The sequence below is a fragment of the Sander lucioperca genome, chromosome 3, assembly GCF_008315115.2.
Source record: "Sander lucioperca isolate FBNREF2018 chromosome 3, SLUC_FBN_1.2, whole genome shotgun sequence".
Lineage (NCBI taxonomy): Eukaryota > Metazoa > Chordata > Actinopteri > Perciformes > Percidae > Sander > Sander lucioperca.
The window spans coordinates 15,978,595-15,998,132 of record NC_050175.1 but is presented as its reverse complement, the minus strand read 5'-3'; the positions used below and the strand labels follow the sequence as shown (position 1 = coordinate 15,998,132).

At 40.1% G+C, this 19,538-nt stretch overlaps 1 protein-coding gene across 1 annotated transcript in view; it reads right to left on the bottom strand.

Annotated features, from left to right (window-relative positions):
* ush2a (Usher syndrome 2A (autosomal recessive, mild)) overlaps positions 1 to 19,538 on the bottom strand; it is a 245,699-nt gene that overhangs the window by 174,709 nt on the left and 51,452 nt on the right. Inside the window, exons 11-18 of the mRNA XM_031314426.2 lie at positions 17,640 to 17,861; positions 14,997 to 15,090; positions 7,544 to 7,739; positions 6,653 to 6,783; positions 6,316 to 6,523; positions 2,779 to 3,062; positions 2,020 to 2,245; positions 1,562 to 1,699 (exon numbers count right to left, since the gene is read on the bottom strand). Coding sequence (XP_031170286.1) covers positions 1,562 to 1,699; positions 2,020 to 2,245; positions 2,779 to 3,062; positions 6,316 to 6,523; positions 6,653 to 6,783; positions 7,544 to 7,739; positions 14,997 to 15,090; positions 17,640 to 17,861 — 1,499 coding nt within the window. The remainder of the gene's footprint in view (positions 1 to 1,561; positions 1,700 to 2,019; positions 2,246 to 2,778; positions 3,063 to 6,315; positions 6,524 to 6,652; positions 6,784 to 7,543; positions 7,740 to 14,996; positions 15,091 to 17,639; positions 17,862 to 19,538) is intronic.

The following is a 19,538-nucleotide window of genomic DNA, read 5'->3' as shown; positions in this document are numbered from 1 at the left end:
GGGCTTTAGATTTAGAGCAACAGTGTGTACATGGTATATACAAAAATGTACTATTATGAAAAAAGTGTTTGCCATTTGATGCAAATGCTTCATTTTGAGATGTGTTTATGGTATTTTGAATGCAGTGTTTCATTTTGAAGGAGATGTGAGGCATTTTGCATTTTGTGTGGGCAGTTTTGGGAATTGTGTGTAGAGTTTTGAAAAAAGTTTTGAAAACGTGCATAAGCAGTTGTAAAAAACTGTAATCCTACAGTGTATTTTTGTTTCATAGTTTCTTCCTTTGTATTTTCCCTCCTTCCTTAGATATTGCCTTTATTTTCTACAACTCTGAAATCGAATCCGCATGATGATTTATGAAATCACAACTCAAAACATTAGTTGTCTTCTGTCTAGGTTGTGGTCTGCAAAACATGTTTAATGTCACAAATTTCCTCTATGGCTGCATCTATAATTATTGGCTAATCACTATATGTTTAACTATTGGTACATGTACATGTAGTGTTTTCTATACAATTGCTATACTTCTCTAGTAAAAAATAAATTATATCCTATGTAGTGGGCTGAAAGTACCTCATATGCATTGTGAAAACTATAAACAAGCCATCATACATGTTAGATATTTTAATAGTGTCTAATGTGTTCTCTTTTTTTGACAACTGACAACAGCTGTTTATACAGTGTTATAGCCATCTATATAAAATGCCTTATATAGCAAATAGTAAATGAGTGACTGACTTTGGACGCAGACTGGTACAATCCTGAGACAACCATTTTATGTCCCTCCTAATAAGCATTAGGGAGTGTTGTTTGCCATTTATTTGTAATAAAATTTAACACAAAGCCAATAAGTGTGTGTGAGGTGGTTTCATTAAGCACACCAGGTTCCAAAGTATAAATCAATTCAGTTTTCTCAACGCTAATAGCAGCTATTAGACAAATTAGATATTTAGCTACCTTGACAGGGAATTCGCAATGGCAGGTATACAGTACCATGTCATGAACTGGCAGTTTACAAAATTAGGTGTATTTGTGAGATAATACTGATTATCTTGTGTCCTCTCTTTTTAAGATCCGTCCGTCAGTACATTCATTCACAACTTGTGTTACAGTAAACCTGACTATGCTGTTGGTCCTTCTCCATTACTGACACAAAACAACATCTGTTACCTCTTGTCCCATAAGACTGACCACACATATCAATACACACACAAATTCATGAGGTAATGCACACAAAAATCAAAGTGAGATGAGTAAGAAGAAGTGGCGCTGTTGTTGAGACCTGGCACAAACAGGACAATCACTGAGTAGAAATCTGGCAGAAGGCACACGCCAAAACACACACACACACACACACACACACACACACACACACACACACACACTAACCCTAAAGGTTTGTAGTACCTACCATTGTTCTTCAGCATTTTCCTCAGAATCTCTTCCATTTTTGTGTAGTCTTTGAGCAGTTAACTATCCACTTATTTTATTTATCCAATCACTCTTTAAATTCCTTTTTGTTCTATATATCGTATATCCATTTAATTATTCCAAACACACTCACCAGGTCGACAGCTACTGCAGTCCTTTCCATAGCGTGTAGGAACACAAACACAGTGCCCTGTGGTGCTGTCACATACTGACCCCATGACTGTCCCTCTGAGGTCACAAATACATGGTACACAGCCCTGGGACAATCCCCCTGATAGGACACAAAACAACATAAGAATAGATTTAGACTTTTTCTCCCAAACTGTTGCTACTTATACAACAACACTAAAGCTTGTCTTCGACAAAAGTCCTTAGATGAGGTAAAGAGAATACATTAGTTACATAACAATCCTTTTTATTTCAATTACAGTAACTATGCTGTATCTCAATTGACTGTAATTGTCAAACTTTATAGAGTAATTTGTTAAAGTTTCTGAACAACTTTGTAAACTGTGTTGGACTCTACTAACTAACTAAAAGACAGGAACTAAACTTGGATGTGATGTTGGCTTCAGCTCTGTGTTTTCTTACTCTGGAGGAGTAAACTCCTGTTGTAGTAGTTGTGGGCACAGTTGGTACACTGTGCTCCCTCCGCCCCTTCTCGGCATGGACACTGTCCGGTCCACATATCACATACACCCTCTGGCACAGTGCCATGGATGTCACATGCACACGGCAAACAGCCCAGGGAGTTTCGCTGCTCCAGGGTGTGGTAACCATGACGACAAGAGTCACAGCGACGGCCTTCCACATGTTCCTAAAAAAGAAAGGAGGAGGAAGAAGGGACAGAATGTATGAAGTGTAACATGAATGTATATTATTCATTTATCCTTTATTTAACCAGAAAGGTCCCATTGAGATACAATATCGTTTCTGCCAGGTAGTCCTGCTCAATCTGACCACTTCACCTGTAGTGTATGTACCAACATCATTTTTTCCTGCTTTCGTCTGCTTACAAACCAAAACCAAACTACTAAACTAGGTGGCTTCTACTTTTTTTAACTCCAGTTGCTAAAAGTTGTTGTTTGTAAAATGTTTAGAATCTCTTATAAGTGGCTCACCTTCAGCCATGCACACTTATATTCTCATCATATATTTTGTCAGAATTTTCTTCACTGGCCAGAGCCCACCAGGGCCAGTGCAAGCTGGAGGGGAGAGGTGGTGTTGCTTTTTCCAATATGAGATGACTTGCTGATCGTTTAACACAGACATTTGGCAAAGTCCCTTATGGTTGACATTATAGTAAGTAATAATAAAAAGTCATAAGAAAATGTATATGTGGTAACTTGCCTTACACACACACTGTCCTGTGTGAGGATCACAGTCTGTCCCAGGTATTGTCCCTTTTTGTGAGCAGTTGCAGCGGACACAGGATCCCTCCAGTCTTAAACCATATGAACCCCTGCCACAAGAGTCACAGCGCTGCCCCCCCACCCCAGGTTTACACTCACACTGTCCCCCCTCAGGCTCACAGAACAGGCTGAGGGAACCCAGGGGGTCACAGTCACATGGGACACAACCGTCAGGGTGGGAGAGGTTCCAATAACCAAACTCACAGCGGTCACAAGAAAGACCTGGAAAGAAAGCATGAGAGAGAGAGAGAGAGAGAGAGAGAGAGAGAGAGAGAGAGAGAGGCAATTACAATAATGTTGAGTTAAGGACAGAGTGGGACCTGCTGAGAGAACGAGAAAGGAAATAGAAATTAAAAAAAAAGTGAATTGATGCTTGCTTGTTCCCCAACTAGTGTTTAGCCTGTCTCTGTTTGCAGGCGTGTGTGTGTGTGTGTGTGTGTCTGTGTGTGTGTGTGTGTGTGAGTGAGTGAGTGAGTAAGTGAGAGGGAGCGAGAGAAATGGTGGGTGAGTGTATAAAACTGCCATCATTAGGGCCAGGCCCTCTACATATGATGGATCACTCACCTAAGGCCAAACACTTAATTCCACTGTGCAAGAAAATAAATAAATTAAGTACAACAAGAAAAGGATGGAGGGAAAGAAAAAGAGGAGATGGAGAGATGGAAAGATGGAAAGATGGATAGAGGAACATAAAAATAATACTGAATTACCATCTGGTGTGGTGCTTTAAAGTACTTAAAGAAGAACAATTAATTGCTGCTTGTTGCCAAATTATCTTTTAGAATTATTTATTATTAACAGTTTTCACAAGATTTTGTTTTGTAAAAAAAAAAAAAAAAAATCAAAGACATTTTGGAGGGCAAAAATGCAGCTTTTTATTTTTACAAGTGTGAACATTTAAGGCCTTCCTTACATTAAAGATTTAACATCTCACAACATTTTTAATGCCGGCAGGAGCTATGCTGTAAAGAATGTGAAATGAACAGATTAACAGTTTTACTTCAGTTATTGCTCTTTATGCATTTATTTATTTATCTTATATGTAGGTCTGTCAGCTCAGCATTTTATTCATTGTGCCATTGAGGCAACTTATTTCTTAAATTAATTTCGTTCTGTTTATAATTATTGTATAATAACAAACACCAAAACTGATCATAGATACTGTGGGAGATTTTATGGCTACAGCAGCAGTGCCAGGCTGTAAGGCTAGTTAAACGATGATATGCAGTGTGAGCGAGCAGGGCTTATTTGAATATGCCATACGTATTCCATGACAGGCAATCTGTCCCTAAATGGATGCCTGGGGGCAACGCAGGCACCACAGCCGTTTATGAGGGAGCGTGTGTCCGTATGTGGGTGGCTGAAAGTGTGCATGTGTGCATATACATACATGATAGCATATCTGTTCTGTGTTAGTGCACATGACAAAGTGTGTGTCTGTCTGTGTGAGTGTATCCTACTCAGTGTGCAGCAGACACTTGGCATTTCCCCTGCCCACTTTAATGATTTTATAGATATGAATGTATTTCTCTCCATAGATCATATTTCATAATAGTGCAGTGAAGAAACGTCTGTGTGCATGTGTGTGCGTTAAAGTGTGCGTGCATGTCTGAGTGTGCTGATGGTACTGTAAATATGCAGGCTGACAGAATGATGCTTACAACCCGAACAATGCTGTGATATATTGTATTCTGTGATTTCTTTTCCCAATAAAACTACACAGTTTATAAAGAATCCCACACCTATCATAAAAAGTAATTATATTTTTTATTTACATTTTAGACATTAGGAATTTGCAAAATCGTATTTTCGCAGCTAAACGTAGTCTTAAGTTGGGATATTCAAACACTAGGTCCAACAAACACAGTAACAGACACAGAGAAAAGGTAAGGAAAAAAAAAAGTCACAAGACAATAAAAAGGAAAGAAAAGTGAGAACATTAGAGAAAAGAATGTTTTAGAACATATAAGATCAGTACAGAAAGGAGGTAATTTTGTGGTGGGGTTTACATGTGTGCACGCGTGCATATGAGTGTGTGTTTTTTTCGGGACATGGCCCAGCCCTTTTATCAGTAGCCAGCTGGTTAACAGGCTCATGCATCACCATTTCAAACACTATTATATGTACACACTGCACTCTGGCACCTTGTTATGAATGTGCGTGTGTGTGTCTGCATGTGTGTATCTGTGTCTATGTGCACACATTTCAATTCCGTCCTTCTGAAGCGTGCCTGCCGTTGCTCTACTCAAAGTATCAGCTTGGCGGTAATAAATTGCCATAATCAAATCTCATTTCTGAAAAATACCTGTGGGAGCAACCAAACAAACAAGAACAGAAAAAAATGAAAGTGGGTCTTGTAAGAAGGAGTGTGAAAAATACAAGGGGCCGCAGCAGTTTGTTTTAATCAACTTGGCATTGAATTAGAGAATTAAATACCAGCTTAGTCCTTGATGGCATGTATGTGCAGACACACACGTACACACAAACACACACACAACACACAGAGACAGACATACTTAGGCACACACGCAAATAAACTCTTATAATCATACAAAACATACAGTTAGGCAAAGACAAAAGTACACAAACACACGGTTGCATCCAGGCACTTCCTCTGACATATACATGAACAGACACTCTTACACACATTTACAAGTTCACATACACATGCCCGCACTCACACGCACAACCATGGGCCCTTGATAGCGAGGCTTAGCAATAACCATGATGCGTTGAGTTGAGGAGCGCTAGCCGGTTTTGCATTTCATACGAGCCTGCTCTTCAAAGACACACAGGGGAGAGAGTGAAACCATTTATCACAAAGAGAAGCACAACGGCTGGAAGCACCCCCAGCAGAAAAGCCTGTTTATTTTGGCTGGCAAAACACTTTTGGCTATGGATGTGTTGTGTGTTTTCGCCTGTGTGTATGCACATGCCTGGTTTGCTGTGTGCACCCAGTATACCCACTTTTGTTTTTGTGTACACCCCAACGAGAAGCTGTGCCTATGTACTAATTTAGACACCATTACTGGACAATTAAACAGAGTAACTGTTATTAACAAAGTACTTGGGGACATTTTGTAAGAGAAACTATTTTAGGGAGCAGACATTTTGGAGTTGAGAGGCACGCTGCTCTGGTAACATACAGGTTTGAAGAGATTCATCATATTGCCCTTAAATTACTTTTATCTTTTCCTTATCCTAATTATACCCTCACTCACAATGAGGTTGCCTGGCTTGTATGGGTGGGGGTTAGGGTGATGCCATGAACTTCCATGTGTGTTACACTGTCCTCAAAAAGTTTCTCGGCAGCATGTAACAAGAAGCAGTTCTAACACACGATTGTCTCTGAAAAATGCAGTGCAAAAGCATTAGCAACCTCCCCATCAAATATGTCAAAATGAAACCCCAAAACAAAAATCTCAGAAATTACAACTCTTAAAAAAAACGTAGTTTTATCTAATGTTCTGTTTACCTGTGACATGGGGTTTACACTGGCACAGTCCCGTGTCCTGGTTACAGCTGGGAACTCCTTCTGTTGAGGTGCTAATGATGCCAATGTCACTGCAGTTACAGCGGGTGCAGCCATTTGGATTCGAGGCTTTAAGACCATACCAACCAGGCAGACACTCTGCACACTGACGACCTGTTACTGCAACCTTACATTGACACTGACCTCCTACCTGAAGGTGAGAAACAGAGAGGAAGAGAGGGACAGGCAAGGGAGAGTAGACAGATTTTAAACTGACTTGAATCATCAACACTGAAATTGCAAGGGTTTCACTGGTCATCAACAATTTTGCTGTTTGTACCTGGGCACACTCCATGCTGCTGTTGACTGTTCCAGCAGTGTTACAGTTGCAAGGCTGACACAAATCAACTGAAGTGGGATCAGATTCCTCCAGCCTGAAAAACCCACTTAGACACAGCTCGCAGTTCGTACCTGAGAGACAGAAACCGGGTGAGACAGAGAGCAAGAAAGTCAAAGGAACAGGTAGAAGCAATGCAGGGATCAAGAGAGATGTCCATGTCAAAGTCCAGGTTTCGACTGTATTTGTCTCATTGGGAAAATGGTTTCGCAGCACCATGAAAAAGTGACTGACACGTGATTAAGGTGCAACTTAAAATCTTGTAATGATAGAAGTAACATCTAAAAGGGTTATGACATCTCATAGGGGTAGGAATCACCAGAGGCCTTACGATACGATATCATCACGATACTTATGTCACAATACGATATTATTGCGATTTTAAACATATTGCGATATTCTGCGATATATTTACCAATTTACCTTTTTTCCAACTTCAAATTTTCCCAATTTCAAATTACAGTATGTCCCCAAAAGGAAACTTTGTCTGTTTTATCTAAAAAATAAATAAAAATAAATTTCTCTGTTTGTTCATCTCACTTCAATTTTATTGCTGCAAAATGGGATTGTCAAGCAGACAAACTGACCAACACATATAATAAAAGATTGATACTTAGCGTCTGTGTATCGATACAGTATTGCCACGGAAAATATTGCGATACCATGCTGTATCGATTTTTTGCCCCACCCCTAACATCTCGTCTGTAATTGTTTCAAAGTGTTTTAACATTAAGGTTGATTAAGAGACATAAAAGCCATTTTTTAAATGACATTTACTTAGTTCTTATAAAATGTGAAAAGAAAATTAGCTAACTTATGTTGCTAAAACTCTACCCGTGGTGTTGTGCATGCAGTTGTCACAGACTCCTCCTCCTCCTCGATAGTGCTCATCTGGCTGCTCATCAGCTCTGACATCGTAATGACAGGAGAGGGCGTGGCCGTGACACTGACAAGACCGGCAGTTCATAGGTTGGAGCTGGTCACCTGACCTGAATGGCTTGTCATTGTAGAGGGGCGCACAACGCTGGCACTGTTGAAAACAGTCACATACTGTATATAAACATACATTTCTTTATTTATACTATAATCTAGCATACTGTTAGGATCATTGTTATTAGTGCTTACTCAATTACTAAACAGCTCGCAGAGAGAGTTTCTTAAGTAATCAGACCTAGTTATAACTAATGAATGCAATCATGGATGCAAGTTTACATATATACACACACACATCATATAAATTCAAATGAATGTGTTATATGTTCTCATAGCCATGGTGGTAAAAACAAAAACATCCTTTGACAAGAGATTAGGAATGTAAACAACCATTTGTATTATGCAAAGGTATATAAAAAAATAAACTGTACATTTGCTGAAAATAACTGTGTGCATAGAAAAATGGTCCCACTACAAGTAAAATGCTTGCTTTTATGGAACAAAGACAGATAATGAGATAGACACAGAATGAGAGAGGGGGGGAAATATAAAGACAAAAAACCAGTGGCCCGTGTAAACCTAAATCTAAAGAGAGAGAAGAAGAATACAGATAACTAAATAGAAAGAGCCGGTATACACGCACGCACGCACGCACGCACGCACGCACGCACGCACGCACGCGCGCACACACACACACACACACACACACACACACACACACACAGCATAGGGAAATCAGACCTCTAATGAGGAGTGACTTGCAACAGCCAAGGCTCTCACACAGGCCCACTTTCATGTCAAAATAAACATACCAAGGTGTGTGCTGGGGAGGAGGAAGGGAAAAAAGTAACATAAAAAATGCATTTTTCTGTAGCAGACAGCAGCAGAGGCGAGAAGCAGCAAGTAAAAGCTCTTTGATTTTGTTCAGCAGTCAGTACAAATTATGGTGGACAAGGGGGGCATCAAATGGTGGGATTAAAAATGTATTAAAAAACACAGGAGTTCCTCCCATGTGTGACACATGCAGACCTGCACTGGGCCCATTATGTATGACAGACAGAGGAGGGGTGAGAGGGGGGAGGGGAAGAATGTAGCTAGAAATAGGGGGAAAGGCTCCTATTTTGTATACAAGAGAAAAGGGGGAGGAGGTAGGGGAAAATGCAGGGTGGGACAGGTGTTTCTTATGGTGTAGGCTAGGAAAGTGAGGAAAAGCAAGTCCGGGGGGGGGGGGGGGGTTTGTACTATTTTTCAGGATCTGGACAAGGGTCACAGAGATAGGCAGCTCAAACGGAGGACAGTGAAACAATCCACGAGTGTTTGTGAGATGAATGTATTTGTTGGTGCGGAAAAGGCGAAGAGGCACAAGATGGAGATGTCGCTTAAAAGAATGTTACTATTTGATCCTGATTTTATAGAATCTCAAAGAGGCGCGGACAGTGTCTGGTGGTCTCGGATGGGTACCTAGTGTATTCTGACGGAGTCAAGTGTCACTCCCTTGGGGAGCGGACGAGGGAGCAATGCGTTCGTTGATGCGTGTGGAAATGTGAATTTCTGTTGGAGTGGAGACTGAGGTTCTGCTTTTTCTGTTGGGTATATATCGTTCACATAGTTTGTAGGGGTAAGATAACTGAAAGGGTATGTAGCGGTCTGCTATGTGGGCTTTTGTGTGTGTAAAAAGGTGGTTCAATGTTGGTTGGTGACAGACAATTCATATGGATCTTTATGGAGAAGTATATGTTGTAGGAAGATATTTGTGTATGGTGTGCTAGGGTCATGTTCGACATCCTTATAACAGTAGCTTGATCTAGGTAACGATCGTTGGACGCACACAACCATTAAGAAAACAAAACTCACTCGCTGGTGCTCGTCTACCTTAAGAAAGGACAAAAGAAAAAAAAAAGAAGAAAAAACAAAAAAAAAAAAAAAAAAGCCAAAAAAAGGAAAAACGCCCAGACGGACCGGGGGAGAGGGGAGAGCAGGGAGAAGGGGAAAAAAAACGAAAGGAAAAAGACCAAGCAGGGGGAGAATAAACAGGCACAAGGCAGGCACACACAGGAAAAAGTAAGAAAGGGAGAGGCCAAGGAGCCAGGGACCAGGAAAAACGAGCCCAGCCGGTGACAGGACAAGGCCAACCCACAAACCAAACAGGTGGAAAACAGAAAAGGACCCGCAGGTACAGAAGAAGACAAGACACCGCCCGCCACAAAGACAAGCTAATGCATAGCTATAGGGGTGGGGTTGTTGGTTTTTGGTGGTGGTGGTTTTGGGCCCCGTTTGTGAATCCAAGTGCGGTTTCCCCCTGGGGTTGGCCATAAACAATCGATGAGCACAGAATTCTCTGAACATGATTATGCGCACGCACACACATTCACACACAGACACACACAAAACAAAAAGAAACAAGCACACACACACACACACACACACACACACACACACACACACACACACAAGAGTGTGTCTTGGGACATGTAATTGCACAGAAGTGCTGGGATGTTTGCATGTTACTGTTTGTTCTGTCTGTCTCTTGCTCGTCCGTCTGGTAAATCTATCTAATGTCATACGGACAGTAACTTCCCGCTTCTCTGTTTGTCCGTGCCGCTTTTCCCTTTTCTGCCCATCTGTCTTTGTTGGTGCCTGTATGTCTGTCTGCGGCTCTGTGCCCCAAAACGTTTCACATTTCAAAAGGTACTTTTCTTTCTGCACTTCGAACAGAAAGCTCTCACTACATCTCACTCTTAGTCTCATCCGCTGGGGATGAGTTGAAGAGCGAGATGGAGCAAGTTCTTCTCTCCCATATCTCCCTCCCTTTTCATTCATCTTTCGTCTCCTCATTCTTCCCACCCTTCCTTCCTCTTCTATCTCCTCTCCTCCTGAAAAACAAATCACTCTGTACATCTCTCTGGGCTTCCCACCTCTCCCCTTCCTCACTTGCTTCCCCGTCTCTACCGTCCCCCAACTGCTTGTTCTCATAGCCATGGTGAGTATGTGAGTAGGAAATATTACCATACCAAATGAAAGGGAGAGGATTTTTTCTTCCTTCTCTTTTCTTTTCATTCAACATTGCGTTACCTTCCCTCTCTCCCAGCCTGCTAATTAGTCGAGGGACTGGTGTTTGGGAGTTAAAAGAAAACTGCACACGTTCATTCTCTTCTTCACACAAAAGGTTTTGATGGCACTCCATCATCTGCACACAGTACCAGCAGCAAAAAAAGGACAGCGCATACTATACTGTAGATTGAGTGTATATGGTTTTAATTCTTTTGCTTTTGTCTTTCTGCAAATGGCAAGTCCTCTATACCATTATTCTGTAGCTAAGAAGAACATTAGAAAACTGAGTTATTCACTTTGTTCTGCTGATGACTTGGCCCCTCTGTCAGGACTTACTGTAATCGACAGTCTGACTTTTGACTCCTTAAATATTTGTTACACACACACACACACACACACACACACACACACACACACACACACACACACACACACACACGCACACACCTCGTGAAAAATTGCAATGCAGCAGATTAAAACACGTCAGATGCTACAGACTGACATGTTTTCTGTATTCTGTTCTATACAACACTTTAGACTAGTCTTCAGTCAGAATAAAACCACAAATGGTGGCAGGCAAGATGTCATTAAGGAAATTATTCAGTAGATATAAGTAGCATATAATGCAAGTTATGTGGTTACTTGTTTATTTATAAAATTACAAAGTTGTTCTATTCCTTGTACACAGCCTACTAAATATCTCTTTGCAAGTCTAGTTCAATGCATAAAAAAATGAACGTGTGTTTCTGTGTGGTGTACTGCAGAGTAAAGGATAACATCTTATTTTCACTCTGAATGTTTTGACAAAACCTGCTGAGTGAGGAGCCTTCTCTAATGGATATGTGGACATTCAGATGGCCTGTCACAAGCATCTGTATGTGTCCGTGCGTGCGTGCGTGCGTGTGTGCGCGTGTTAATCTGCTGGGGCAACTCATCTTATCCTAAATGCCATGACCAATTTCACGCTCTCACTGGAAAGGTCGTGCCACTGGCGTGTGTGTTTGAGAACATGTTTGTGTGTACATGCCCGTTGTGTTTATCTGAAGTTAACCCGGTTAACCCCAGCGTAGGTGAAAATCTGCTGCTGAGGCAAACTTTAGCAACAGAGATCCTGGAGAAGGCTACTTAACGTCACTAGCCATCAATATCTATGACACACACACAGATGGAAACACAGAAACGCACACACAGTGTCCATTTCACAATGTATCTACAATATATAAACACCAAAAAAAAATCTTGTGACAACTCGCATAAACACATGCGCACACAAACACACTAACATTCACACAATGTTGGATGATGTCACGTCCAGTGTCAAATCAGCCTCCAGCTGCACACAGCCTGATGTAACTAGCCCTAATGCCTTAAGGTGTGGACCAAGAAACACACAAGCTGGCTTACAGAAAGGTAGTGTGGATTGCTTTTGCATCTTACCAAGATGATATATTTTTTACTTCTACTGTATATCACCAATATCGGGCAACTATTCTGAACCGTCAAATGACAGAAAATAGAGCGTATGACGTGATGTACAATACAATTTATGATATAGCTTTCAGACATGACTGAATCCATCAGCTGTGGAGAGACGTACAGAGACAGAGTGACAGAATGAGAGATCAACTCTGACACAGAGTGCACATAAGAAAGAATCAAAAGAATGAGTGAGAAAGTGGGAGAGTGTGTGTGCGTTTGTGTGCACGTGTGTTAAAATGTGTGAGAGAGAGTTTAAGTGTGTGTCTTCCAAGGCCCCCGTTGATCATCTTGACACATGTCTGAGCATTTCTGTCACTTTAATGTCACTGTGGAAATTCTGCAGATTAGTACAACATCCGTCATGGTGCTAGGCCGATCCAAGTCAACAGAACTGATGCAATATTAAACGCTAATATTCCCCACAGCCTTTTATGCTCCAATATTACAGTCAGAAGAAAGGTCCTGAATATTCACTCAGAAAGATGACATGGACAGGTTTGGGAGAAAACTGCACCAAGGCACACACATGCACACACACAGATAATCACACAAAAAGGAATCTGGATAGACACATACACGTATTGCACACATTCCTTTACACACTGTCTTTCATAGATGTGTAGCTCTAGTAGATTTAAAAAATACACATAACCACACACACAAATATATCCACATTAGTGTTTTTCATTGTATCTCTCTAACACAGAAGAACCACTGTACAAGTGAGAAGAAAAGAAACAGATCGGGAGGACGGAAAGACATGAGCCAGAAAGAAAAAAAAAGGGGGGGAAGAGAGGGATGAAACATGAGAAACAGAGTCAAATAGGCATGAATTAAATACTTAGAAAACGAGGCAATAAAGAGTGAGGGGAAGTAGAGAAAACGGCTGAGTGAAATGAAGCGAAAAACAAACAGAGAGAGAAAGAGAGCTGATTAGAGATGCATGCTGAGGGAATGTCATTGTTCTAGTCGATTTGAGACATTATTTAAACTAAGACCCGAGAGAGAAAGACAGAGTAAGAGAGAGAGCGATCGACAAAGAGAAGTGGATTTAGGTGGTACAAGGACATAAAGAGAGGAAACAGAAAAGTGGTGTATAAAAATGGAAATGGAGATAATTTCTTTCTGTATTAGTGTGGAAGATGGCATAAACCATGTTCAATTATATTGTGTGTGTGTGTGTGTGTGTGTGTGTGTGTGTGTGTGTGTGTGTGTGTGTGTGTGTGTGTGTGTGTGTGTGTGTGTGTGTGTGTGTGTGTGTAAAAGCGCCTTCTATGACAACTTTTATTTTAGTCTGGAGTTCATATAAGACAAAAACTATTAAATGCAAGTGTGTGCGTAGGAGGGTGTTTATTATTTGAGAATAGGCAAAATAAGCAATTGAACAGCTGCTGGTTGACAGCTGTACTTCTCTGATGTCCTTTGTCACCTCTGCCTGAAACACACACACACACACACACACACACACACACACACACACACACACACACACACACACACACACACACACACACACACACACAGACACTAATACACAAGACACGGGTGTATGAATGATACATAAGTAGTGAATAATGCAGGCTGTCCTGTGCTACATTGAGGTGGAGCAGTCATTCTGAACTTTTCACTGCTGACCGACTAGAGGTTGTTTTTGGAACGATGCCTACTATTAACTGGCAAGTTGTATTAGCTTTGTTGCAAGCAAAGGCCTGGTCCTGAGGTGGAGGTTAACATCAAACTAGACTGAAATCAAATTGCATGCTAACATCCTGTAGCATACCAGTGGGTGAATGCTAGCTATGGGATCATACTTTTGGTTTGACTGGGGGTGCCAGAAGATTAAAGAGGTAACAGTGAGAAACAAACACAATCAACTGTGAAAGATGCTTTTGACTTCAAAATAATTTACCCAATCATGATATTTTAGCCTGACTGTAAACCATAACGCACTTAGCTGGTTGACGTAGGATTCCACTAATTTGCAGAAACATCAAGGCTCAATTCAAGGCTTTTTTTCTGTCTACAATTGTATCATTTTGTGAACACAAAAACAAACCACATCTCATTTTTTCAGACAGCTCAGATCTCTCATTACCCACAAAGTAAAGCAATGTAAAAGCAAGTGAAGACTATTGGACTAGATTAGAGTTTTAGATCAGAGAAGTGACCTACTGTAAATCTAATTGAAAATGTCTGAGACACCACATGATTCAGTTATCATAAATCAAACAACCTTTACAGTCCTGCACCAACAAGGCTGATGTCAGCTGTCAGTTATTTACAACTTTAACAGCATACAGTGTATTGCCTGATTTAGCAGTCTGACGGCACTGATAGCTGTTCATTAACCAAAACGTCAGGTTCAAAGCAGAAGCGCCTGGCACTGTGGGTATACAGTATGTGTCCAAAAAGCAGTTAATGCCACTTAAAACTAAAAGCACCATAGCTCCTACAATGTAACGTTGTGGTTCAAAACTTTAAAACTTTAAATTACAAGATGTTAGAATGAGACCGATGACATGTAAATGGCCGATCAGCACCAACAAAACCATACAGATGCGGCAGTTCTAATGTTAATCAATTTCTCAGCAAACAAGAAATAACACCGAGGAATAAAACTAGTGTGTGTGTGTGTGTGAGTGTGTGTAGGAATATATGGATCTAATACTGACATTGATAATTGGGAATAAAAATCCCCAGAGAGAGCAAACCATTGTAATTCATTTGTGTTTAAATAGGTGTAATTTGTGTGGGGCAACATGGCCCTCTTACCTTACAACACATGCTACTTATATACGTATTTGTGATCACGTTTGTTACTCACATTGTTTCCCTCTGTGTGGCTCTCAGGCAGACACAGACAGCGGTAGGGCGTCACACTGGTATCACAGTGGTCTGCATGGCCGTGACACTCACATCTGGCCAGATGACAGAGAAAAGGTGAGAAAGATAAACACACTGGCAGAACCTCAAAATTGCATTGTACAAATTTGCTAATTAAAATATACAATTTCTGATTATAATGAAAAAACAAATGTAACAACAAAAAGGTAAGCATCAAACAACATGACAAAAGCTCTCCCTCCTTCAAAGTTTCTGTTGCCACCTCCTCCATCCCTCGTCCATGGAGTGGCAGTAGTGCCATTAAGAAGTTCCCATTCAACATTTATGAATGCTATCCTCAGAATTATCAGAGCAACGTAACACGCCTGTCTCTCTCACGCACACACACACATTCCCATATTGTCAACAGTGGACTATAGTGATTAAACAAAAAGAAATTATCTTACGTCTGACCCTTTTATTTCTAACTTTATCCTGATTATTTATTTTCTATTTTAAAATACTTTTTATTCTCCTACCTTCTTGGTAGCCATTCATTTTAATACAGTTTGAAGCTTGGTATCTTCAGTATGTACTGTATCCTGTCAAATAGCCCCCTTATAGTCTGAAAGCCAGCCTGGGGCGGCAAGCCATTCACACTATGGAGGAATGTGAAAATAAAAAAATCACCAAAGGGTCTTAGACTTGATTTTAGCGTGATTTAAAGCATGACGAAAAGTGGAACTCCATAATGTCCCCTGTTGGGTCATTGACTGATGGTGAATGTGTAACAATGCCGAGGTCCACTGCTGTCTACTGCTGTCTACTGCTGTACACACACACACACACACACACACACACACACACACACACACACACACACACACACACACACACACACACACACACACACGTAATTTAATTATTCATTCAGGTATTCAGTTACTTTTTCCCTTTCATTCTTCCCTCTGTATCCTTTCACCTCTTGTTCTCGTTATATCACTTTCTGTTACAAGCTGACTAGATTAATCAAATCTGAAGCATTTAAGCAGTAAAAATTTTCTCTATTTCTAATCAAATTAAAAGTTTTTCTGTGCAGTATTTCTTATTTGTGCTAGAATTCAGCTGATGAGGAGGAGGAATGCAGTTCTTCTTTGACTATGGATACTCAGTTCTGAATTTGTGGTATTTATATTTTGATTAAATATTTGCGTTCAAATATCTAAATGTTCTTCTTATTATATCTTATACATACATAGGCCCTGTTGGTGAATATATTATATACAATAGCCTTCTAGCTTGGATATGCCACACCAATAATGGAATATTATTTTTATCATTATGAGAACAATGTACTCACATTGCACATACAGTATGAAGACTAATGCCCTAATAGACTGACCCTGCATTTCCAGTCAGAGTAAATAAGTAAAAACTACTGATCAATCAACAGCAACAGCAGATCAATAAACTGGCCGGGCCAATATTAGCTTATTGTAGATATATTGGTATCGGCACGTACTGTATGTCGGCTAATAACTAACAAGAAGTTCAGTACAAAAATGCAAAAGATATGTGTTAGGTTTGTCGCTCAGCAGTACATATTGTTGTCACAAAAAAAGGTTAAGGAATCATTATGAAAACATTGTACTTACGTTATCAGTTTGTCTTTAAAATTTGAATAATGGCTGGGCTATAACAACTACTTGCTATATTTATTAAAACGTTTAATGAAAAATAATTTTATGAATGGCATTTCTGTCCTGCAATATCATGCAGTAATGTAATGTAAGAGGGACTTTGTTCTAACACGTAGGACAAATGATACTCATGAGTGCAGACATGCACAAAGACACATACTCAGGTTATGAGTGTACTCTCACTGCCAACACATCTATTTACATGCTTTATAAAGAATGAAGAGAGAAGAGATAGAGAGATGGAACAAGAATGAAAGAAAGCAGGGAGACGGGGAGGGATGAAGAATGCACAGTTGAGATATCAGCAGCTCTAAATCTCTGTTTCTCCTACTTCACTGTAACAAGCTACTAATTAAAACAGCTTAGAGGAGGGGGGGGGGGGAGAGTTAGAGATGATTGCCTCCTGCATAATCCTATAATTACTACAGTCATAAAAAACAGTCACTCTGTCAGTCTAATGAAGAGATGTGTTCACAATTACTCTCAGAAAGCTCTGCTAATACTCAACAGTCAGTTTCAAAATATTGTTCTAGATGTTGAACTGTGCTCACACATTTTTAACAAATCAAGACTGAAAAGATCTTCAGGTGTTTCTTTCAACCAATTACGCCACTTTATCTAATATACAATTTTGACAAGTGACAGGAGTGACTGTTAACAAAATCGGAATTATGCTACATATGGTGGTTCCTCTACATTAGTGAAATTGTGTGAAAACACTTACAGACATATGTAAATTTTAAGATATAAAAGCTGTTTAGCTTTATTTGAGGTACAATAATTCAAATTTCTACTTCTTGGTATGCAATTCAAGTTCTTCAAGACATACCACAGATATTACATATCCAGATGTCATGATGGCAATTCAAACACCATCAACAAATTTCAGAAACTGATGAGATACTTAGAGTGGGATCTCTGGATGAATATTTGTAACTCTTCACCTGCCACTGATGGTGATCTCATTGATGGAATAGTATCTGTGACGCTGGTTCACCCCGGCTGCTCTGGAGTGGGATTGTCCACTCAGGTGTATCCTGACCTGGGTGGCATGTACCATCTTCTGCAGGGCAGGAGTGTTGTAGAAGTCGTTATAGCCTGGCCTCAGGTTTGGCTCTGGGGTCAGCAGGCTGAATATGATGTTACCTCCTGAGAAGGGAACATCGCTGGAACACAGGAAACATAAACACACACAACACACATTAAACAAATTGAGTCTAGGTACAGTAAAAGTCTGGGTCACACAATAACAAATCAAACAACGTTGTATATTTATGTAAAAAATTACTATGAACTGATATACCTATACCAGATTTTTTAAACTCTCAAATATACATATTGGTGATGGCCTCAAAAGTCCGGTACAGAACAGCCGAACACACAATACAAGTGTCATGGCAAAGACAAAAACTACTTTCATGTTGTCTTGACCTCTGAAGGCTTCTTATTTACTTTCTTTCTTCCTTTCCCCGCAGCAGCTTCCCTCTTCTTGTCTTCATGAAATACTTCTTCAGGCCACTTCTCATGTGCGTGTGTGTGTGTGTGTGTGTGTGTGTGTGTGTGTGTGTGTGTGTGTGTGTGTGTGTGTGTGTGTTGGTCTGGCTTTTGGCATACAATAAACACAGAGTACACACTATCGCGCATATTGTTGCAAACACAAGCTATGTGTGTATGCGTGTGTCCACATAAGTATATTTTGGTGCTGTGTCCTGTGTGTCTGAGTTTAGTGTTTCTGTCTGACTTTGGATTGCTTATGCATTGATAGATAAGGTGATAAAACTTGCTTGAAACACACCTGATGGCAAATGAAATCACACATACACAGCACGCAATTATTCAGGCCACTTACTCAGGCACTTGCCACCTCCACTAACCAACTTCCTAGAGAAACTCTGCCATTCAAAACACCAAACAAACTGCTGCAACTACTGTAATTTCTTTATTTTCATTTTCTGATGCAACTGGGTGATTCTGAGGACAAACTGTTGGCAATGTGCAATGGACTGGTCATTAAATAGCTAGATAGATTTGACAAAATGGCTACTTGGAAGATAAGCTTACTATAGGTAAGGTAGCCACTATGGTAGCCATACAGTTATAGTGCGTTCCACTTACCGCGGAACTTGGGAGCCGAAGCTGGGAATGATGCCACACCCGAGTTGAATGCGTTCCATTTACAAGTCAGATTTTTCATTGTGGGGATAGCTCTAGCCAGGTTAGCCATTGTTAGCAATACCAGTCGGAAACAACGCATTACGCTGTTTTTGTGCATACAAACAGCGTAACAACATGTGCACAGATCAGAGAAAATCCGACTTCCAAGTACAAATGGAACACACTATTAAGCTTAAGGATTTACTGTGCTTTCCACATGTATGTTTAACATTTAAACATGATGTATAAATAATATCCATTTATTTTCATCCATTCGGCCCAGTTTAATATGCAACTCTATTGTATACAGTATATTTAGTAGGGGGTCACTACTCGGCCTCTCTTTCAGCTAAGGGGTCCCTGGCTCAAAAAACATTGAAGACCCCTGCTTCATATAAAGTTATGATATTTATAATGTTATATTATATAACTTTATATACATAACTTTACATATATTGTATTTATATATAATATCCCTATATATATATATAAGGATAATTATATGCAGCTCACATGTCAGCCAGAACCCAAAGCACAAACCAAAATCAGGGAACAAGATCAATTTAGTGCACAATAGTTCTATTGTAGACATTTTGTTGAGCTAGTTTTTCTTTCCAACGAACTGTGAATTGACAGCGATACTACAGCTGTAATTGTTGAATTTCGTAGCACCACACATACTTGTTTTA